Source organism: Pygocentrus nattereri, chromosome 11 (assembly GCF_015220715.1).
Source record: "Pygocentrus nattereri isolate fPygNat1 chromosome 11, fPygNat1.pri, whole genome shotgun sequence".
In the NCBI taxonomy this organism is placed as follows: domain Eukaryota; kingdom Metazoa; phylum Chordata; class Actinopteri; order Characiformes; family Serrasalmidae; genus Pygocentrus; species Pygocentrus nattereri.
This window is the reverse complement of record NC_051221.1, coordinates 29,039,178-29,062,644: the sequence shown is the minus strand read 5'-3', so window position 1 is coordinate 29,062,644 and position 23,467 is coordinate 29,039,178. Positions and strand designations below refer to the sequence as shown.

The 23,467-nt window shown below is 38.4% G+C and overlaps 1 protein-coding gene across 3 annotated transcripts in view; it reads left to right on the top strand.

Moving 5' to 3' along the window:
* The window catches only part of si:ch211-272n13.3 (ankyrin repeat domain-containing protein 26), a 35,401-nt gene extending 11,934 nt beyond the window's left edge, over window positions 1–23,467 (top strand). For 2 of the 3 annotated variants that reach the window (XM_017699416.2, XM_017699418.2), the window contains exons 16-45: window positions 64–153; window positions 823–956; window positions 1,077–1,152; window positions 1,249–1,293; window positions 1,526–1,834; window positions 1,940–2,020; window positions 2,111–2,172; window positions 2,726–3,544; window positions 5,771–6,015; window positions 7,345–7,530; window positions 7,813–7,843; window positions 8,653–8,794; window positions 8,924–9,137; window positions 9,361–9,544; window positions 9,822–9,968; window positions 10,371–10,757; window positions 11,246–11,827; window positions 12,317–12,469; window positions 13,806–13,981; window positions 14,192–14,285; window positions 14,691–14,717; window positions 15,681–15,758; window positions 16,424–16,558; window positions 17,262–17,374; window positions 17,769–17,913; window positions 18,080–18,370; window positions 19,331–19,566; window positions 20,402–20,651; window positions 22,018–22,063; window positions 22,162–23,467. In XM_017699416.2, the coding sequence (XP_017554905.2) occupies window positions 64–153; window positions 823–956; window positions 1,077–1,152; window positions 1,249–1,293; window positions 1,526–1,834; window positions 1,940–2,020; window positions 2,111–2,172; window positions 2,726–3,544; window positions 5,771–6,015; window positions 7,345–7,530; window positions 7,813–7,843; window positions 8,653–8,794; window positions 8,924–9,137; window positions 9,361–9,544; window positions 9,822–9,968; window positions 10,371–10,757; window positions 11,246–11,827; window positions 12,317–12,469; window positions 13,806–13,981; window positions 14,192–14,285; window positions 14,691–14,717; window positions 15,681–15,758; window positions 16,424–16,558; window positions 17,262–17,374; window positions 17,769–17,913; window positions 18,080–18,370; window positions 19,331–19,566; window positions 20,402–20,651; window positions 22,018–22,063; window positions 22,162–22,325 (5,642 nt within the window). In that variant the 3' untranslated portion in view covers window positions 22,326–23,467. The remainder of the gene's footprint in view (window positions 1–63; window positions 154–822; window positions 957–1,076; window positions 1,153–1,248; window positions 1,294–1,525; window positions 1,835–1,939; window positions 2,021–2,110; window positions 2,173–2,725; window positions 3,545–5,770; window positions 6,016–7,344; window positions 7,531–7,812; window positions 7,844–8,652; window positions 8,795–8,923; window positions 9,138–9,360; window positions 9,545–9,821; window positions 9,969–10,370; window positions 10,758–11,245; window positions 11,828–12,316; window positions 12,470–13,805; window positions 13,982–14,191; window positions 14,286–14,690; window positions 14,718–15,680; window positions 15,759–16,423; window positions 16,559–17,261; window positions 17,375–17,768; window positions 17,914–18,079; window positions 18,371–19,330; window positions 19,567–20,401; window positions 20,652–22,017; window positions 22,064–22,161) is intronic. The other variant, XM_017699417.2, reaches the window with a different exon arrangement.

The following is a 23,467-nucleotide window of genomic DNA, read 5'->3' as shown; positions in this document are numbered from 1 at the left end:
CAAACAGTTAAACAGGTACTGTTGTTTTATTATGTAGTCATTGTTAATTGAATTCCTTTTTAGCCCTGCTTTATATTCCATCTTTCTTAAGAGGATCGAAGCACAGTAGTGTATTCAGGAGTGTTGGTTGGCCTGGAGGTCAGAAGGCAGTGGGTATGCCAATTAAATTGCTGCACGTTCTCCTGTTCTCCTCCAGGGCGAAATATAACCCATAACCCCTTACTCACCACATCACATCCCATTTCTTTTACGTCAGTTACGGGTGTCAGTCTGTAATAGTTTTCTTATGTCTGCGTATCTGTTGTCAGTATTCATGTTGAACACATCAATCTATGTGGCTTGCTTTATATTAAGATGAAGAATTAGAATTGAGCTTCTACTCCACTACCCTTGGTACATACCAACTGATGGTTACAAATAAAGTATGATGGGCTATTTAAATTATACATATTTGTAGGCCTAAAAATAAAGTCATGTGGACTACGATAGCTTCTTGACCAAGCATTGAGGCTAAATTAAATAAATTTTGCTTTAGTTCGCAGTCTGCTAATTTAAAAGACACTATGTAGCCTGTGATGCTGCCAGTGCAGTTGGTATTGATGTCTATGAAATTACTAATTTACCCTCAGTACTTTCCTTGCACATCGGATATGAGCTCATATGCATTAAGCATATTAATACATTATGCATGTGCATGTCTGCAGGCTGGCTGTACTTAGAGGCTTGTGCACTGGTTGTCTGTGTGAATTTTGTTTTCTGCTAAACTTGTTCCATATTTTTCCTTGATGTGTATCAGACTTTCCATTTTCTCTCTCTTTGCAGTTTTAAGGACCACTAAGGGTGAGGAGGAGAAGGATAAGGAGGAGGAGGATGATATTATTGATGATGATGATGATGATGATGATGATGATGATGATGATGATGATGAACCAGAAGAGGAGAAACCAGAAAAGCAGGTGAACTTTCTAAAGAACGTTTAGTTTTATTGTTATTTTATACTATTATTTTATTTAGATGGCATCAGAATTTAGTGTTTTTAATGTTAATATAACAAGTATTTTTCTTTCCTATTTCAGCAAACTGTAATTCATAGAGAGCCAGTGTCCATATTAAGTAAATTAATGGATTCCAAAGATGCTGAAAAGAAGACAGGTAATATCACAGAGGACAGTGCTTGCTTTACTGTTCCAATTCATTCTTTATTATTATTGCATAACAGCGTGTTTAATGGTGACGTTTTGCTTACAGACTTTATGGAGGAACTCGGATTAGGGGATGTTGATGATCTGGAAGGTAATTTTGGGCTGTTACTTTCTGGAGTAATTCTGGAGTTAAATAGCTGACTAGCTATTAAAATGGAGTCTTATATGTTATTCCGATATTTTGTAGTGTCAGCAATAAATTGGAATGTCTTTTTTTATGCCGAAGAAAATCATTAATACTCAGCAGAACACATAGTCTGATTGTTTCAGCCATGTTAGGACCATCTTCTTAGTTTTTGGTACGAGTGTATTTCTCAACACAGATGCCTCTGACTGGGACTCAGCTAGTACCACCAGTAAGGCCAGTAAGAACATCCCAGCCTACAAACTTGAGGAAGAGCTAGCAGGTGAAACCCAGGTGGCTCTGCCTGTCCTCCCAGAGCAGGAGCTAGATACCTCCAGCCCAGAGGCACAGGAAGCTGCCAGCACAGAAAGAAGTAGACCCTCTCCTACAGCAACTCCTCCCCTGCCAAGCCCACGGTCCTTCACAGCAATCACTGGAGTACAGTCCCAGCCACAACCTCAGCCACGCATCCGCAAAAACTCAGCCCAGAAACCAGAGAGTGATGAAGGTGAGCGCTTACATTTTGGTGACTGAAACTTTAGAAGAAAATATTGTGTGAATTTATATCTAGATATCAATAAATGCTAGAGTTAAGAGTTATTTTTTTCTTCAGAGTCAGACTGGGACACAGACAACAACTCCAATCCAACAAAAGTGATGACTCCACTGCTGAACATTGCAGAGACTGAAGCAGGTAAGTAGATCAATTCACTGTATTACTCATACTAGCTTAACCAAAAGTCCTCAAGACAAATAATGTCCTGTTGTCCCTCTGATGCCCCAGAAATTCCACCAGAAGATGGAGCAAGTGATAGTAACTCTGAAGCCAGTGGACATCCAGACCAGGTGGGTAGAGATCACAATCTTGTGCACATACTTACAGTTCATGCCTCAGATTCCAAACACTAATAATAACTCACTAGATTGATCATCAAATTGTCTGTTTTTGTTATATAGGGATGTCTTGTTGTTGGTGGTGGTGGTGTTGTTGTTTTGCTTGTTTTTGATAACCAGTGACAGCTTGCATAAAACATCTTAAGTTTTTATCCTCATGTTTTCCCTTTATCTTAAGTGAACTGCTTAAAATCTCTGTTTACGTTTCAGCACTTATGTTTTTGACAGAATTTTAAATTTTGTTGTACAGTTTAAAATTTATCCCTTAAGCATTTAACTTAAGATATGTAATTAATATGTTTTGTGCAATTGCCGCAGCTCTTTATTACCAAAGGTATGATTTGTTTTTGCGGCTTTGATACTTTCATTGGTAGGTTTGTCAGATGTATCATGACCATGTTTCTGTAGAAATTGTCTTTGGTCCCATTTTAATACAGAATACTTGGTTCCTGTTGTTTGGATTTTCAGTGTTAATTGTATTTTTTGTCCACCCATGCAATCAAAGGAGAGAGAGACATTAGATGCACCTGACTTAGACGTAATTAGTCCATGTCAACTATCTGATTATCAGCCATCTGAGCTTGAAAAGGAAGATTTGAACAAGACCACCTGGGAGGAACGTTATGAGAAGATCTGGGTGGAGAGTGATAAAAAGGAGACGAAATCCCAGTACAAAAATGTGGCTGCTGAGCTTAAAGAAAGATTTGGAGAAATAGAGCAGAAGAAATCATGTGAGTCTGACGAGGATGTAGAGGTCAAAGAAGGACAAGAGAAAGAAGAGGGAAAAAAAGAGTTGAAGAGAGAGACAGACGTCCCTGAGAGTGCATTAGAAGAAGACTCGAGTGAAGATGAGGGAGAGCCAATAGTGCGACCCACTGCCCGGGCTAGGACTGTAAAGCTGTTACCGATCCCAGAGCAGAGGGAGTCTGGGCTGGAGGAGTCCTGCTCTGAGGAACCTAAAGAAGCACCCTGCCACACCACTAGTGATGAAGGCAGTGAGGCAGATCTTCCTCATGATGACTTCACTAAAGAACAGCTACCTTCTCCGAAGCCCCTCAAAGAAGCACAAAACTCTGTCTATGGGTCTGGTCACAGTGTAGCTCATTCCTCTAATGTAAATGAAAATAAAGGAAATTATGGCTCAGCTGGTGTGTGTGATCAGGGAGCTGAATTTAAGACAAGTCCAGAATCTTCAAAAGAAGCTGGTAGAAGCCAGTTGCTTTTTGTTGGAGAACTGGAAATTCCTTCCTCAAAGTCAGAAGCACTCTCTCCCAACTCAGATGAAGAGGCTGAGGTAGAGGCCCAACAGAGATGCATGACTGAGGTAGGGAATGGAGAACTGCATGCCTGGATAAGGCGAAGGAAAATGCAACTTTGTAGAAATGATGTCATGTCATTATTTTGTCTCTCTCTCCTCGTTTTTCATTCATTCACTAATACTATGGCTGCTTGTTGGAGAATCTTTGTTCCCTTTCAATACTTTAACATGTCAATGTTTTACATCATCCAAACCACTATTGCAGCTTAAGAACCTGCTAACTTTATTGTTTTTAGTCTTACCTTAGTCTTATAGTGACTATCATCTGTTTTCCTTAGTATTTCCCATGCTGTGAATATCACTTCATTATTGTATTCTTTTCTTGGGTATCTTACTTCCTATGTTTCACGACAGAATGTATAAACAGTAGTTATAATATTGACATTGGGATTTTGGCAATGAGGTTTTCAGTTGCAATTAATCATAATTGTTATGACCCACTCTATTAAAACACATAAGGTACTGAGGCCACTATTTTAACACAACAATTTTTATTACAAATAACGTTATCAGCATAACAATTTTTTGAAGAAAAAGTAGAATCTTTTGAAGTATTTACGTGAATTTCAGAGTTTCCCAATATTGGCACTGTCCCCCCTTTTGCTTTAAGGGCCAATATTCTACAATTATCATATTTTTGTCTCCTAAGGTCGACTTGACACATTTTTGTGGTTTAATGTACCATAAAATGCTCCAACCTGTGTTTATCCGTTAAAATTAAATCGGATGTAGCAAATGCTATTTGTAAATGAGCTCTCTTCTGTTTGGCTGTCCTACATTATGCTTATTTCAAACATCTGTCTAAGTTGAAACAGTTATAACTTCAGCTTGAGTGGGAGGAGCTAAACTGCTAAATACTGTATAAGGAGATGTATGGATGTGCACTGGTTTCATGACATCATAGAAACAGTGACTTAAAAATGGGCTATTTTTGTGACTTTGTTTCCCCAAATTGACTGTATGGACTGGGGAGTGAAAGGATGTGTTTTGGAACTTAAAGTTTATGTAGTATCTTACATTTTTAAGTTATAAAAAAGAAAATTTGGTTTTCCATAAAATGGAATTTGTGCATTTAGGTTGGCGTGCACTCCATAAGTTTGTGTAAAAGCCTCCTTTGGACATAGCTTAGTGAAAGACCTTTTTGTGTAAAGGCCTTAACAGAATTTACTGAGTTTTGAAAAGTGTCCTAGTAATAATGCAAAATTTCTTCATTTTACTCATTACTTTTCTTTCACCTTTTTTTCCAAGCCAATCTTGTAGATTAAGAACCTGATAACATCACAATTTTGCTGAATTTTGAATAGTGTCCTAGAATTAGTGCTGAATCTTGAACGTTTCTTAACTTTACCTTAATTTTCAACTTTCAATTTAAATAATAATAAAAAAAAATCAGTGTGTTCTCTTTTGGACCCCACTGTATGTTTCCTTTGCATAAATTATAACTGCATCTATCCGAATATATCACAGAACATTGAGGTGGACTGTCAGTCACTCGGCCTGTGTACTTAAAGCATATGCAACAGAAATTGAAACTATTGATGTTGGTGAAGTGACAGAGAAGCCACAAAATAAAAAGCATTGTTCCAGGTTGTGGCCTTTTGTAAAAAATATTATACTAGTGGTCAGAATTAACTGATTAATTGTCCAAGCCTAGGCCTGTCTTACCTTTTTAATAGATTAGTGGGTCCTGAACTGCACTTGTTTTGTTTCCCATCTTGAGGTCAGCCTGATTAAAAATTAACAGCTTGATTTCTGCCCTGGTGTCAGGTTATCCAATGGCACACCTTAGCCTCTCTTTCAGGCATCTTCTCACACTTCAGCTGTTGTGTGTCACTCATCATTTCCTTCAGCTGCCTGACGAACACCTCTCATCTTTCCTAAGTAGTAGCTATTTCATGTCTGTGTGTTTGGTCTTGTTGGTATTGCTTGGTTTGTTGTGGGTTTGAATTATGTGTCCTTATTAGCGCTTCTTTTTACATTTGAAAAAGAAGACTGCTCTGGTATAAACTGTTAACTATTAACTCTCTTGTTAACGTGTGTACTTTATGCATTTTTGCATAATTTTGCATATTTTTACAACATTTTTGCATAAATTTTACATCAAACTAAATCCTTGGAAATGTTTTTAAGCAAGCTAACTCATCCATACACGTATCATACTTGTAACATATCTATTATGCACAAATGTTAAAGTTTCATGATCTCAATGATGAGCATTTCTCCTGTTATTAGAGTACTGTGGCAAAGACTGATGACATGAGAGAGAGGCCTAAAAGCTCTGCTTTATGGAACTCTGGTGGATCCAGGAAACAAACTGACGCTGACCAAGGAAAAGGAAAGAAAGCAGACACTAACCCTGGCAAACAAAAACCTGAACAGGAAGGGAAGTCTGAAGTCAGTGGATCTCATCAGAAGGATGATGGGCTTGAGAAAAGGGATAGTGTTTCGCCAAGATGGCAGACAAGAAGTCCAAGGAGGTAAGATTCTTTGAGAGGTAAATTAGAGTTGACAGCTTTAACAGTCTTCTTTAAAAATAACAACCTCAAGAGTTCTGCCTTCATCCATCCACATATTTTTGCCATGTGATGCATACGTATAACCAGTTAAATATAACTAGCAACAAATTCAGCAGGTTCTTACATTCTTAAGTTTTTTAAAAAGTAAATCCAAGTATTAGATTGAATTCTTAAAAGCCAAATTACATGCACAATAATCATTGTTAACAATTATTAAGGTAAAAATACATTTTGAATGAAAAAAGAGAAGTCATTATGTCAGCTATTTTAAGGAGATACATTATCCTAGTCCTGTTTAATACCATTGAGGGTGTAAGTGTCAAGGTTATTTAAGACTTTTGGATTAGAGCCTAAGTAGTATTTAGCTCTTCTACTGTTCCAAATTTGACATTCAGACTGAAGGAAAATTTTGTCACTTGTGCTGTTGCACAGTCTGGAGAATAAATATTATTAAGTTAAGGAACAACACAACCAAGAGTTTCTCACAATTTTTGGATTGAATTGGATGAAAAAAAAATCTTTTTAGGATTTTTACAGAAGAATTCACAAATTCAGTAAAATTCAGTGTTTTGTTTTTCTCTGAAAGTCAGTTGAGTTAGGGGTATAAATCTCTGACTTGACAATTTTACTTAAATACTCTAGGAAATTATTTTGTGCATCATGCCAATGTAAATTCAATTCAGTAACATTTTGGTACACAAGTCAGAAACCACACTGAAAACACATGTGACTTGAGGAACTATTTGCACAGTAGTGAGACAAAGACAATAAAAGCAATACAAAATAGTTTTTTGTTTGTTTTATTAAAATTTTTACTTTTAAATATAGACCATAAAATCTGTCAAGGGTGATGACAAAACATATACATTTATAAAAACATATATAATCTGCTCTTCCAGCATACAGTAACTATATCATCAAATATCAGTGTGAACTACTTGTCAAACGTAAACATCTGTCCAATGGCAATAATTTTTTTAAGCATTTGTCTGCTGATGATGCTGTGAGTCCAAGATCATTGTGCACCCTATGATATTTAATCAATTATATTAATTGATTTATGACATTATATAATGGATGGAGCCAGCTTCCTCCAATTCATTTTACAGCCCTAAGGATACGTAAATACCTTATGTTCTTTGTCATGTCCTGCTATTATGCTTTCACTTCATCAGAAACACTCACCCTGCTGTTACACTGTTAGTATGTCCTTGATTGATGGCTGGTGGTGGCCAGCTGTTGAAAAAGCACTATATCCTCATGATAAATGATGAGGTCTGTGATCCCCAGCACTAACCGGAGTACAACGGAAGATGAAGATGAACAGAGGAGGACTTTTGGTAGCCAGGGGAACCTTCTACATGTCCCTGTTCCACGGCAGGCTAGACCTCCCTTCCCTGTGAACCACCATAATGGAGATCCCCTGTCTGTGTTTGACGATAGTTCTTTAAGTGAGGTGTCAGAAGATGAAGGAAGGTACATATGCAGTATGCCACTGTTTTCACACTCTTAATGAATATTTACATGACTTGGACTTTTTTACTGTACACTGAAGTGCCGTATAGTACTAAATTGTAGCTGTTTTGGAAGCCACACAAATGTGTGGTGCAGAGAGAAGTATTGAACAGATACTGCATTGTACCATCAAACGTTGATAGACAGTGTCTCCCTACTGCCCAGTGTTACGCACAAAGAGCAGATATAAGCCTAGTTGACTAAAATTATTGCTGTTTTGTTGTTTTTTTTTATTCTGAAAAGGTACCCGTCGTCAAGGCATAAAACTGAGAAGGTAAGCTCTTGACATGATATTGTATAAAATAATGTGATACTTGCACTGCTATTGGTAAGGTATTTTATTATCTTAAACTTGACGAATTAGTACTTGCTAAACGTTTCTGGGCATATCATGGGAAATCATTGGTAATAAAAAACCATTGTAACTGGTCGCATACGGTCGAATTTTAAAAAATTACTCTACATATAGTTTTTGATAGCATATTTAAAATGTGGAGCATTGCTGCAACCTCACAAATCTCAGAAAAACAAAATACACTCACTGGCCATTAAATACTCCGGCAATGTGGTTAAAATATTTTATCGTTATTGTGAAAATTACATCATAGACTTTCTAAGCTTATTATGGATATTTTCAGTACTTAAAGAGCACTGACTAACTGCAACGATAGCATAATTATCCTTTATTATTGAGTGTGTTACAATGTGTGAAATGTTGAATAAAAATCATGGTTTTTTAGTCATTTTTAAAATGTGACTTCTGGTTTTGTCTGTTCCAACTTACCAAACCCAGGGAAAAAAACAACATATTATGTGGTGCATATTATGCATTGTGAAAATGTGTTACATATATTACAGATATATTACATTTTTGCATTTCCCACACCTACTTAAATTTATAGTTTAGTCGTTAAATTTAAGACTTTATATTCAGTAACTTCTTTTAAATATTTGGTAAATCTCTGAAACTAGTGAGTTTTTTATGAGAGTAAGGAACTGAATTGCATGCCCACATTTTCAGGTAAACTAAGTACTTAATTGAAATGTTACATTTTGTGACACTTTCATCTGTGTCCTGTGTAGAGTGGCGGAGAGTTGGAAATGGCAGATGATTTTGAAGACCTTACACAATCTTCAGACACAGCCACTGAGGAGCTGGACTCCATTGCATCAAGCTACCGTCATGCCACTCTGCTCATCAACCAGCTGGACGCCAGCTCTATAGGTAAGACTTTTTCAACTACCGCTAAAAAAAGCCGTTCAGCCAAGAGTTTCTTAATGCACTTTTTACAAGATACTCTTTTTTTTGTACAAGTGTCTAGACTTTAAGCTGTTACGTTACCTCTCCTTACAGATTCAGTTAGCATGGTGAAGCTGCAGAACATATTCCGTGATTATGAACACACTATCCAGAAGGAGCGCGACAGGCACAGCCGGCTAGTTGACAAGAACTCTCAGCTGGAGCAAGAGCGGACTGACCTTCGGCTCCTGCTTGAGGAGACCAGAGAGAGCAGATCCAGCCTAGAGCACCTCCGCTTAGAACTGGAGACAGACCTCAATAACCTCAAGTTAGCCACAGTCTGACCTCTAATCACTTAGATTCCTGGAATTTACTCTTTTTACAGTTTGAAAAGTTGTTGGCCCATTAATTGGTATTGTAATATTATTTTTACTTTATCTTTTCAGATACTAATCAATATCTGAAAAGAAAAATATATTATATTAATGATTATGTTTGCTACCACCAAGTATTGTAATTAAAGTAGTCTTCTCTCCCTCTTTCCACTCTAGATTTCTATTAAAGCAGGAACAGGAGAAACATCAGAGTGCATCCATGCTGTACGATAAAACCCGTGAGCAATTGAGGAGGAAAGAGGAGGAGCACCGGGCTGAGGCAGAGGAGAGGCAGAAAGTGGAGCTTAACATGCGCAACTTTGAGCTGGAGATGAGGGCTCTGATGAACACCATGAAACAGGTAATTATCTGGGAGAAGCAAAAATTGGGAAGTGATGTAAATAAATGTAACCCCAGTCATGTGTAGTCTAGTATGTCATAGTTTTTGTATTAGCTAAATATCTTATTGTCTGTCTTGCTTTTCAAAACTCTATTCTTTCTAGACTTAAAAATGTATTGTTATTTGAGTAAGTTAACCCAAGTGCAAGTAGCACCACTAATGTCGAAAAGCCACGTTTACTATACAAGTTCTGAAATGGTAAGCTTTGTGTAACAAGTATATGTTGAATGCTGCATAGCTGGAGGAGGACAGGAATGAAACTCAGCGTCTTTTGGCCCATGAGCGAAGTGCCCGGGTTTTACAGGAGGAGTTGCTAAACAGCCACCTGCGCAAGCAGCAGGACATTGAGGAAGAGAACCTCAAGAGCCTAAACAAGAGCAATGAGGTAATATTAAAACCTCTCACATTTGACCTTAGTCACCTCAGGAACCTTTAAATAGGTCTTCTTATATTTTTATTGAAAAGAGAAAACAAATTGAAGACCGCAGTGTGGATTAGTACTGGGGAAAAGAACTGTTACAAGACCAATGCACTGAAATCTCTTTTGTGATTTTAGAATCTCAGTGCTTCAATCCCCCTTGCCCTTACTGAAGGTGTTGAGAACAGTTTTTAGGCCACAACTGAATGAACTTTTAAGACATGCCACTGTTTTTGCTGTGCCCTAAGCTCTTTTAGTTATGACCCCATGCATTTTTGTGTTCATAGAAGCAATAGGTCTTAATTGTACATTATACGTAGTATGATGTAGATTGGACATATTAAATTGCTTACCTGTGTTGTTGTCCAGGTCATGTCCCAACTGACAGAGGCCAGTGATCGTGAGAGGGAACTGCAGCAGCAGGTCAGCTCTCTGCAGGAAGAGTTGAGCTGTGTGCGGGCCGAGCTGGAGCGCGCACACTCCCACAGCCAGCAGGAGGAGAGCAGACTGACTGAAGAGAGGGACGCTCTGCGGGAGAGGCTGGAGGATGCTCGACGTGACCTGAAGCTGAGTGAGGAGGCTCTGGCCCAGACTGTCTTTCAGTACAACGGGCAGCTGAGCGCACTAAAAGCAGAATGCTCGGTGGCTAGTGCCAAACTTGAGCACGAAAGGCAGGCACGGCAGCAGCTGGAGGCTGAGGCAGAGGCTAGCAGGGCACGGCTACAGGCAGCATTGCAGGAGACAGAAAGGTGTCAGGTCAGTATGTGTGTTTTGTGTGCTGTATTTTTTCCAGACCTTTCAGCTGATAAAACCACCTTTTAACCTTCAAATTTTTAACATGTGATTTTAGCAACAGTTTGAGAAGGAAAAGTGTCTGTTATTATTTAGGCAAAACTTACATTTCATACACAGTAAGAAGCATTTGTGAAAATAAAAGGTGAGCACAATATACCCATTATATTTTAAGTAATAATTAGATGTTTGTTAAAGGTAGGGTGTCTCCCTCTCCAGGGTGTATCCTGCCTTCTGCCCAATGACAGCTGGGATAGGCTCCAGCAAGCCCCATGACCTAGAAGGATAAGGTTTAGATGATGTGTGTATGTGTCCCAAGGCAGGCAGTCTGTGTTTGTAGATATGAGACTGTACAGCATGAGCTTATCTGTTGATGTAGTGGCCAGATGTAGTACCCATAAAGAGCAATGACACTGTTGCATGTAAGCGCTCTTTTCCCCTCTCTTCCTCAGGTGGCACGTGCAGATGCAGAACGCCTTCTGCAGCGTGAGCGGGATGAACACCACCGAGCTCAGGACAAGCGCTCTGTGGAGTCCGGTTCACAGCGTGACACTATTCAGTCCTTATCACAGAAACTGAGCAAAGCAGAGGCCCGTGCCAACAGTCTGGAGAATGAATGCCACCGCACATCGCTGAGTGTGGCTGAGAAGAGCGTGCTGCTGGAGACGGCGGTGCGGGAGCGGGAGCAGGCCCAGGCGCGTGTGAAGGAGCTGGAATCAGTGCTGCAGAACGAGCGAGAACAGGCCAGCCGGACCACCGCCAGGCATGAGGCTGTGCAAGAAAGGCTGGCCCAGGCACAGAGCGAGGCAGCGCTGCTCAGGCAACAGCTCGAGGAGGCCCACAACAAAGGCACAGCCAAGGAGCGGGCAGCCACGGACGCTCAGGAGCGCTTCGCTGACGTGCTGAACCAGCTGCGGGCTGACGGCGAGGATAGAGTGCAGCTGGTAGAGGAGAGGAACAAAGAGCTGGTAGCCAAAAATGCTGAGCTCAGAGAGCAGAACTACAAACTCGAGCAGGAGAAAGGCGAGAGAGAGGTGTGTTAGGCTGCTTACAGTAACTTTGTAATACATTATTGTAACATTAATGTAATACATTAAAAGGTAATATTTTAGACTCGTTCCAGATGCATACTTACATTTAAAAATATAATTGAATATCCCCTTGACTTTTCACTATTAAACCTAACACACACTGTAACCCCAAACTTCTAACACTAAACTTCAACTCAGAACATAATCCTTAATCTGTCTAGTTACAACACAAACTGTAACATTGTTGAGACTAAACAGTTTCACCAGATAGTTTGATAATGTTAATTGGTAGATCATCTAGGACTACACAAATAAAGTAGAACCAGGTATAAAGATGAGTTAGAACCTGACAAATGGTTTATTTTCTGCTAGCTAAATGTTATATCTGTTGATTATGTGCGGACATCTTAATAATTTACCTGTTTTTTTAATAACTCTAAACTGGCGTATGTGGGTGGATAATGTAGTAAAGTGCTTTTATGTCCATGGCAGAGCTCTTTGAGGCAGCTGCAGCAGGAACTGGCAGATTCTCTAAAGAAATTGTCCATGTGTGAGGCATCTTTGGAAGTAAACACTCGCTACCGCAGTGACCTGGAGGAGGAGAAAACACGCTCTCAGAAGGACTTGGACAGGCTCAGGGGAAAGGTACCCAAACGCATCTTCCAAAACATTCTTATTTATAATGAGACATTCCAGGTGACGATGTTGGTCATTACATAAACTAAAATTTTGGGGTTTGGCTAGAATGCAAGTCTCTTACAGTCAGGTGAAGAAATAATTACACCTCATGAAAACTTGTTCACGGTATTCAGACATACAGGCCTTTGGTCTTCAAACAACGCTGATAGACACAGGTTATATAATTTAACAAGTGACACTTCAATTAACAAAATAGTTCATTTTAAGTCAGACTCTTAGGCCATGTCTTAATGAACTTTTAAGTCACGCTGCTGTTTTTTCTGTGCTCGAAGCCCTTTTAGACCCCATGCATTTCCAAGTTAACAAAAAGCATATATTGGGGAAATATATATATATATATATATATGATGATACCACACACTCCAATGCTAAAGTACAAACCAGTGTAGATATCATTCAATTTGGGTTTATGTAGGACAGGTTCCTCCAAGAAATTCTCTAATGCTATTAACTGATCAGATGCACCCGACACAACTGAAGAAATGATATATGTGTAGTGGTGTACTTACCTTTTCCACATAAGTAAACAGCATTTCTGTCATACATTTGATTTATATATATATATATATATATATATATATATATATATATATATATATATATATGTGTGTGTGTGTGTGTGTGTGTGTGTGTGTGTGTGTGTGTGTGTGTGTGTATATATATATATATATATATATATATATATATATATATATATATATATATATATATATATATATATATATATAAAGACTTATTTTACCACCAAATGTGCTAGTGTAGCCTGGCCTGGACATGTTTGCAGTGGCTTTAAACCTTCTCTACTTGAAGATGATATCTGATCTAGGCATGATGATACCACACGCTCCAATACTAAAGTATATATATATATAAATATAAATAAAAGAAGTCTTTAAGAACCTAAAAAAGTATTAAAAGATCTGCAGGTAGCTCTCGCCACTGTGGATGTCACAGTGCATGCATCCACTATTAAAAGAAACTGCTCAAATTTGACCTACATGAGAGATGCACCAGGAAGAAACAGTTGCTGTCTAAAATGATCTCACCAAGATTGAAGTTTGCTAATGAACCTCTGGAATGTGCTATGGCCAACTTGCAGTCACAAGATGATGGAATATGAATTCTCTTTCATACCAGAGAGTGTTTGAGTAGAATGTGAATCCATCTGTAAAAAAGTTGAAAAAATAAACATAAATTCACCCAGCAGCTTTCTAGTTGATGCACTGATAGCACAGAGTTGATCAAACCAGTGTTGTGATGCTTCTGTTTGTTTTAACTTCAGCTGCAGGAGACTGAGGAGCAGTACATGCAGGCAGAGAGGCGCATCAACAGTTTAAAGGGCAGTCTTGATGAGAAGGAGCGAGAGGTCATCAGCACTAGCCAGAAATTGCAGGAGATGCTAGCTGCTTCAGCATGCACAGACCAAACTGTTAAACAGCTGGAGGAGGCAGTGCAGAGGTACAGCAATATAAATTCTGCAAATGCAGGATTTGTGTGTTTAAGCTTGGTACTACATTAAGGCTGTTTTGTGAAGTGTGTAATCTAAGTCTCAAGATGTTGTAATTCTTCAAATTGTTCATTATGTTTGATGGCTGAGTGTGATCTAAAGGGTTACAGTGGCTAAAGTACCTGGAGAAAGAGCTTAATGTGATTATGACCTCACCACAGGTTGGAGATTGAGAACGCCAGACTGGAGGCAGCAGCCAAACAGCAGACCAACCGCATTGAAGTGCTTCAGAAGGAAGCCCAAGAAGCTAATGTGGTGAGTAGCAGTTAACTCATAACTAAACTGTTAAGTTCACTGATTATAAGCAGTACTAAGGCTCTTAGTAGCTTTCCACCATTTTTAATGTTGAATTGTCCTCTACTTATAGTAGCTAATTAAGATTGTGTAGCTTATGTAGAGCTCTTTGGTTAAGCCTCTCAGTACCCTATTGTTTCCTTGTAAGTCACAGTAGGAGTGACTCTGTATTTAAACCCATAAAAGCACTGTTGTACAAACCCAAAGATCAGTTTATTGAGGTGGATCATATTGAAGTGATCATACAGGAAAGCTTTCTGAAGACTTCCACTAACATTGTGATAATTTAAAATATAGGAATTTGGATGTTTATTAATGACTGTTTACGGCTGCCGTAAACTGATCGCCTAAGTATTCTTTTCACAGCCATCAGACTCATCACCAAGAGGAGGGGTTGGTATCTTTCATGTAGCTGTGATGCTAGCAGCCCCTTTCACTGATTCCTTGTTGATCAAGAGATTTACTGAGTGTGGTATCTGTTATTAATTGCATTATTGTATTCAGTATTGTCCAGATTCAACCCAAAATAATATACATGATTAGAAAACAGTATCTATTATTGTAAATAGGGCTGGGCAATAAAAGTCAGTAATTATTGTTGTTTTGGCTCTATACTCTAGCTCATAGGATTCGAAATGAAATGGTATTTATATTTATGAGTGTAGAATTTCAGCTTTAATTCAAGCGCATTTATCTATACTGGAAGAACTATTTAGTAATCATAGCCATTGAATTAAAGCAAACTTCTGTACATTTTAATCACTTCATTTCATTTTAACCCATTTCAAATCCTTTGAGTACAGAGCTAAAACATCAAAAACTGTTATTAATCAGTTACTTACAGGCTGTGTTGTGTATGTGCAATCCCTATTTTCTTAATCCAACAGCAATATTATATATACATTTTGTGACTGTACAATATGTACAAGGTGTTTTTTGTGAAATACCTGTAAGCTATATCGCCCAACCCTACTTGTATGACAGCGATTCTTAAGTAGTTTCCACAAAATATTAAATCCTCTCAGGAAAATGTGTTTCATTTACATTGATTTACTATACAGTTGGGTTGTATATGGATCGTTTCTGCTACTGGTGGTGGTATTTCTATTCAAATTCAACTTGTTTCATTTGATTCAGCTTGCTGTCAAATGAACTCTCTACTCCCGCTTTAGCAATGGTTTCTTGGATCTCACGAGCACTTTAGTCTTGATTTGCCATGAAAATGCCTTTAGATCTGCATGAAGCATGTTAACAGTCTAGATATTTCAAAGTACTTGTCTTTGTTTTTCTTGTGGAGTGTGCAGAGTGACCTTTACATGCTTTTGCTTGACTTCCATTGTTTTAAAATCTTTGCAGGTGCGGCATCGATTAGAAGATTTGGTCACAAATCTACAAAGCAGCAAGATGACTCTGGAGGATCAGCTCAGTCGTGAGGTAGAGCTTTTATCCCTCTGCCTCAATTTTAAAAGTCTTGGGCTGACTTGGGTCTTGAGTAATAGCTATGATGATAAGTATGTTAACGTTGTGCCTTCTCAAGTAAGTATAGCATGGCTCCTGTAACTAACTTCTAGTGGCATGTAGATAGACTTGTACAATCCACAGGATTACAGAAATATGAAAAAAAGAAATTGTGACAGGATAATACAGCACTGTATTATTTTTATTATTCAGAATGCGCAAGAGAGGAGTTCCTTAAATTTAGCATCCAAGAGTGCTTGAAAAAGAAACATGTAGAAATCATATTATTATAATCACCACACCTCTTAAAATTTTTTTGTTCTAAAATGGCCAGGGTGCCTTGCAAAAAGATGTGTATGTGCCCAAGTTAAAAAGCTTAAAACAGCTTAAAAATGCTGAAAACAGAAAAAAGCTGGAGATGATTTTAACAGGAAAGAACAGCTCACTATAGTAATGAATTAAGAATTTTAACATGGATTATATTGGAGAATCCCGATTGGGACAGTACATGATTGTCATACCCTTTCTGCATTTAAATGAGAAAGCATAATGATCGTGTTCCTAGGGTTTGTGCTAGGTGTTGTTTTAAAATGCTGGTATGAGTAAAATCTTAAATTTGATTGTACTGGTCCTCTTCATAGGTGCAGAAGCAGAGCATGCTATCCCACAATGCCCAGGACTCACAGGCTCTGTGGGAGGAGGAGCTAAAGAGCCGGTCACGGATTGGACTGCGACTTGCTGAACTGGAGAAGGAGAAAGGAGAGCTCAGCAACCAGGTAATATTGAAACAAGCCACACTTTTGTCCTTTTTTTTTCATGTCATGCTTAAATGCAAAAGCACTGCTTGAATTGTTTACAATGGAGTATCCCTGTAAAGGCCATCATTGCACCTCTAAAAAAACAAACAAACAAAAAACAAATAACTGATTCCAATGTGAATTACATCACTACACATTTATGTAATGTTCTAGTTTTTTGTTTTTAGGATATAATATGCATTATATCCTACATACAATATACATACATACAACGGGATGTAATTTGGCAAGTGAATACATCTGTGTATTGTATTAAATACAATACAATTAATGTATTCATTAAATCTAGTATTTCTCAATATGAGATTATTCTAAGAATATATGATGATTTGCCTTTTTTTCTGGACATTTTTTTTTTGTTTTAAGTCATTTTTTTCCAGAGAAATTGTCTTTTGACAGATGATTTTGACATAATGCAGATAATTTGCTTGTTTTAAGAAATAATGCCAGCAAATCTACCTGCCAAAAGATAGGTTTAAAAAAATGATTAAAATGGTAAAACATGTATATAAATACTTTTATACTATTGAAGTAATTTCAAATTAGGAACTATAAGATATATTGACTAGATTTTAGATGATTTCAGTATATGAATTTTTTTGAAGTGTACAGATTAAAAAGCATTTAAGAGTCTTACCATATTATTCTCTGCATACGCCAGATGGAGCTCGAGAAGAAAAAGGTCAAGAAGATAGCAGAGCAGAAGAAAGCTGTGGATGCCCGGCTGGACCAGGAGATGAAGAGAAACACTGAGCTACAGAAAGAAATGTACAGGTGACACTTTAATCTCTTCTGCAGTGCTGAGAGACCCAGCTGTAGACGTGTTTGAGTACGTAGCCCCTGTCTGCATGGTGGTATTTAATGTGCAGTAGGTGGTATTGCTACACTGTGCTGATTGATTTGTATAAAACCAAGACCCTGATTTGATCAAGCTACTGAAACGTGTTTATTGCACATGATAAACATAGACTAAGACTAAGAAGTATGAATTAATATAATTATATCTGAAGAGATTGTTATTTTGCAGTTTGTGAAAGCATTGAACAACCGTTTTAAGAACTGGTGCCTCTAACTGTCATATTTTTTTCAATTCTTATGCACAGAAACTATGATTATAAGTGTACTTCTGTATGTTAGATGAGTGAATGTTACTGTGTGTACATGTTAGGTTGCGAACTTTGGTGAAGACAGCTAAGAAGAAGCTGCGGGAGCAGGATGGAGCAGAGCTGGGTTCTCCTCTGGGCAGTCTGAGAGGAGAACTGGGCCATAGGCATAGTGAGGCAGAGGGAGCCATCAGCAGGATGAAGACAAAAGTATGTTTCCACCTACACAGCTCCGCTTATCTTCAAAGATGTTACACACATAAACATCTAAATCATTATACTGTATGATGTACTTTAACAGTTGTTAAGATGTTATATACACAACCAACCATTCTTCTAGTTTCTTCTTGCATCATTTTGGCTGCTCCATCTACAGGTGGATGAACTGCAGGTACAGCTGGAGAAGGAGGCGTCACGCTGCTCCAGGCTGGAGGAGGTGAACAGGCAGTTGAAGGAGCAGCTCGGCTCGCTGAAGAGCCTGAACCGCAGCCATGAGCGTTTGGAGCGCAGCAAGCGTCAGCTTGAAGAGGAGGTGACGGGCCTGCGCAGACAAGTAGAGGCCGGGCTCATGGACCAGAGCCAGGCTGAGCAGTACCGGAGAGAGACAGAAGAGAGAGCCAGACAGGAGATACGCCACAAATTGGAGGAGGTCAACCTCTTTCTGCAGGTAGAGGGAGCTTTATATAATAGTATATTAGGAGAAGAGATAGATGTGTTTTGGAAAATGTTTACATCTTTAGAATTATTTTTCTTTTCAGATTCATTCGTGTTGTGATTTCCATTGTATGGTTTCTTGTTATTCTCTTTTATACAGTAGGACTATCTCAGTCTAGTTTTTCTAGGTATCATGTCTTGATAAAAGGTAGATGGCTTAATGCAGTTGCAGTCAAAATACAAGCGTTTCAGATATTAAAAGTTTTTATTTTCCACTTTAATAATCACACATTTACAACTTCTAACCTGAAAATGTGCTACACTGCTGCCACTTGAGGACGATGTCTTAATAACAATATATTAATATATTATAACAATAATCTGGTATATTATGCATCTGTAAAACCCTAACATTATTTATCATTAGTATATTTTTATGGAATTTCTAATGGTAACTGTCAGAGAACAGTATTCACCCTCCTCTATCAACTGTTAAAAGTTCTTCTCAGTACTGCTGCTACTCACAGAAACGCTTAACACTTCAGGCAAAATCTGCTGTGATGTTTCTACTAACCCCATTACTTTCACTGGAACTATTCCAAACGTAGCTATAGCCTATAACATTATGAGAGAGAGGGAGAGAGAGAGAGGCAGAGCGAGAATGAAATTTATATAGTCACAACTTTCAACTACAACTTCTACTTAAACGATCACTCATAGATAAACATGTCCAAGCCTGACCCAAGCCTGGCATTGGATATGAGTAATCGGGCTTCCAGCCTAAAACCCATTGTTTTGTCAGGCCCTCTCAGGTCAGGCAGCAGAATATTGATACATCAAAATATGTCTTGATTAGTTTTGATATAAATCTTTAAAATAAGATTGGGACAACCCTACTACACAGTATATACAGTATCTTGGTAACGAAATTAAGCCATTAAAGCACTAATTGTAGCCTGTTGTTTGTTCCCAGACGCAGGCTGCATCTCAGGAGGCTCTGGAGCAGATAAAGGCTGCTAACGAAGCCAGTCAGAGAGCTCAGCTGGAGCAACGCATTAAGGAGCTGGAGGGAGAACTGAGTTGTGTACGCAGTAACCAGCAGGACAGCCTGGTGCAGAGAGACTCCAGCCGCACTGAGCTTGAGCGCTACAGACAACTGTACACTGAGGAGCTGAGACTCCGCAAAAGCCTGGCTGCTAAGCTGGAGAGGTAAGGCTCACAAGGAAATGTCTGAGATAATGAAATAAATGTTGAAAATATGTCCTCTGTTTCACCACAGTACCACTGCTCTGACATACTTTTTTTCTCCTGCATATGCAGCGTTTTTGAGAACTTGCTCTACCAGACATGAAACGCCTCAACTGTATTATATATTTCATACGGGCAGAGGAAGCTAGCGACCCTGTTTATACCTGACTGATTCATTAGAACAGGATCATCCAGTCTTAAATCAGAGGCACACCTCATTAATTGTCTGAAGACTAATAGACTATTAAACAAGTGCAGATGTGCTGCAGCATATTTGATTTGGACACCCCTGGTATTGAGTATTATGGTTCCATCTGGATATGGTTTATCCACATGAAAATGCAGGTGTAAATGCACTAAAGACACATTGTACATTTGAGACCTAAACATCAAGCTTGACCTTCTTTTTTAGCCGATTTTCTTAATAAGATGAGTGCAAGCTCTGAAAAACACTCCCCCAAAATCCAAGCCAGCACCTCTGACTTTTGAATGATTATTTCAAGCTTTACAGTATAACCATATTTTAGTTTGTTTTTTGTGCTGACCCTTAAAATTTTAACAAAATATGCCACATAGTGCAGCTTTGAACTCTTTATCAGGGTATAGTTCAGATAAAAATTGCTTTAAATGATAAGGTATAAACCTTTCCCAGCATAAATGAGATACCAATCTGTGTCCTTACGTACCTTTACACTTATGCTAGTAAATACATGAAACAGCTGTGACTCAAACCTAAAGCCAAGTGGTAAGGCACTCTCACATTGTGAGTTTATTGATTGTAAGTTTTCTTTTTCAGGTCTAATGAGCGGCTTGCAGATGCCAACACTAAGCTACTAAGTGAGCGGCAGCGTAGCAAGTCTCTGCTCACTAGCAGCCTAATGAACGGCAGTCTGGCAGGACCAGCACTGGACGCAGCCTCTTTAGGCTCTGTGGGGGCGTATGGGGCCTCGCTGGGACCCCTCAACAGAAGCCTGGGTCTGGGATCCCCTCTGATGGGGTCTGTGGGGGAACCACAGAGCAATCGTGTAGAGGCTTACCTGGCAAAGGTGAGCTGTAGTAGGCTTGAGTCATTGTTGAGCAGGTGTCACTATAATTTGTCACTACAAACAACAAATTTGCAAAAATTTGCAATTTCCTGGCTAGTCAGTTATATATCTAGTCTCCATTCTACAGCAAGGAATCTTCCCTTTCCTTTCAACATCTGCAGCTAAATCTCAACCTTTTCACTTTTTAACACTTTCATCCCTCTGTTTCTGTCATATCCTTGTTTCTTGAGTTTCCTGTAGAGGGACTGTGCACATATAACCTCTTCTGTTTCTTGCTCTCCTTCAGCTCCTAGCTCAAAAGTCTGTCTCTCACCTCTCCTCGATTCAGCCTGATTCATAAGCAGGTGTGTAGCTGTGTGTAGCTCACTGGCATACAGTACTTTCTCACCGCATTACCCGTTGAATTAGCTGCTGCAAAGAGCATGTTCTTGCACAGTCTCAAATAAACTATTAACTGAGGTGAGATGTTAAACACAGCTAAACATAATGTACTCATGTTAAGAACTGCTTCGCTAGGTCAGGTTCTATGTTTGATATTATTGCAAGGATTAGGAATAGTAACTCTGGGATTAGTAAACTCAATTTTTTCCCCATTTATTTCATTTATGACACGTTCTTATACAAAATATTTTGATTGTTATGTGTAACATACATGTGTTTAGAATTTAAATCTTCTCATTCCAAATGCACTCATTCCATAATAATGTGCGTGAACATAGAGGTGGGCATGACAAATTGTCTTCAAGATGTTTTTACCGTAAATTATATCACAATATTTATTTTTCTAGCATCTGATGAGTTGCAACAGACAAAATAGTGCCACATTTTAAAAGAATAACATCAAAAACTATGAACCCAATGGTTTGTTTTCAACATTTTACACATTGTTCTGCACTAAACAAATTGTGTTGTTAATTGAACATACAATATCTACAATATGCTTGGATAAGAATAATGTAACATAATTTGTGACAGTAACGCCAATATTGTCAGATTGTCCAGCCCTACTTGAAGCTTTGTGATGGTTATATTTCATGCTCTGTATGAAGATTAGTGCTGTTTGTATTCATTTGAATGTCAAAGCAAAGTTACAATGTCAAAACTCAGTAAGTAAAAACCTATCAAATGCTGAACACAGTTATCCTGTAGCTGTAACTTGGACCATTCATTCAGGTAAACATTTGATCACAATTCAGCACTGATTTGAAATGTAACCACACAAACACTTGTTACAAAAAAAACCCAACATATTAAAGCAACATGTCAAAAAATGTCAGCCCAAGCTTTTCTCTTTATGATGTCTGAAAAGAAAGGTTCTGATAAATAAAGTACATTCAGTGCTGATTCATTTGCCCCCCCCATGTAGATGCAGTCTGAACTGGAGAAAACCATATCAAAGGAGTTGGACTATGGTGAGTGCTTCTACTCATGTGCAGTACTGTGTATCCTAATACTGTCCAGTATAATTGATTTTCTCATTTTCCACCTGTAATCTTTGTCTTTCTCTCAGCCTCTGCTGAGATGGAGGGCCACTCGGCACGGATGTCTCCAGTGGGTTCTGCCTGTGGCTCTCAGAAGAATCTGAATTTAAATCTGAACATGGAGCAGCAGGACCCATTGAGCAGAGCCACCCAGCAGTACTTGGAGGTTCTTAAGAAGAACTACATGATCTGACCATACAACGAGTGTGCATTACACACTATGAAGAGCCAATGGGGCTGAATGCTTAGCACAATAACTATGACTGAAAGATGCAGAGGGTATGGGAAGATGAAAGTGTTGTTTATTTTTTCATTGCTAGAGAAATAACAGTAATTGGTCAGTGTATTTGTGTATAGAGAGATGAGTTATTCATTTTTACTGCTCATCTTGAAAAGATGACGGACGTTATTGTTATAGTGCTAAGAAACACCCCTTACAGCTTTGATACACAATTCTGCATGTAGGCTTTGAGCTCACTACAGAAATGAAATCAGTCCAGAAATGTAATGGAATAAATCAGATATTGAAAGAAGACATTTCTTATACCAGCAAGAGACGTGAAAAGCAAGAGACAGGCAGTTAGACAGATGGGACCTCTACAAGCCTTCAGGAAGAATTGTTCATTACTGCCATTTATGGCATTTAGCAGATGCTCTTATCCAGAGCGACTACCACACTACCACCGAAAAGGGCCAAAGCATAAACACTACCACTCCACTGTTTTAATTATTTTTAGATAATATTGACAATGCACTTTGTACCTCAGATACTCAGGAGCTAAATGAAAAGTTTTAAAACTTTTTCCTTTAAAATTGGTGGAAGCCATAACGGTTTTGATGAATGGGCATGTGCAGAGTGCAGCTTTAAGAACCCCTTTTGCTGCTACATTTTTATGTCTGTTACAGCTTGATGTTACCTTTAGTTTGTATTCATTAATGCTGTTTTGTAGTGGATGCATTTTTTTAAGGAAAAAAGTATTGGATTTGGTACCATGACTATTATTGCCAAGTAATAACAGTGGTACATTCAGTCCTCTGGTGCAATATATTTGTCAGCTGTCTTAATTTGTGCAGATAACGCTCTAAATTTGGGAATTGTTTCATTTTGTTAAATGTGTTATACTTGAATTGAGACAAAACTAGAGACCTTTCCTGGTCTCTGATGGTGGACCAAGTCCAAGCTAATACAAGCAGCATACTGTATTGTGCGGTACATATTTGTGTCGTGTGCTTTTTGTGTCGATTCCAATCATTTCAGTATTGTTATGTTTAAAGAGCTGAAATATTGAACAAAATCCTCAATTAAAGGGAACAGCATTGTTTGTGTTTTTGTCA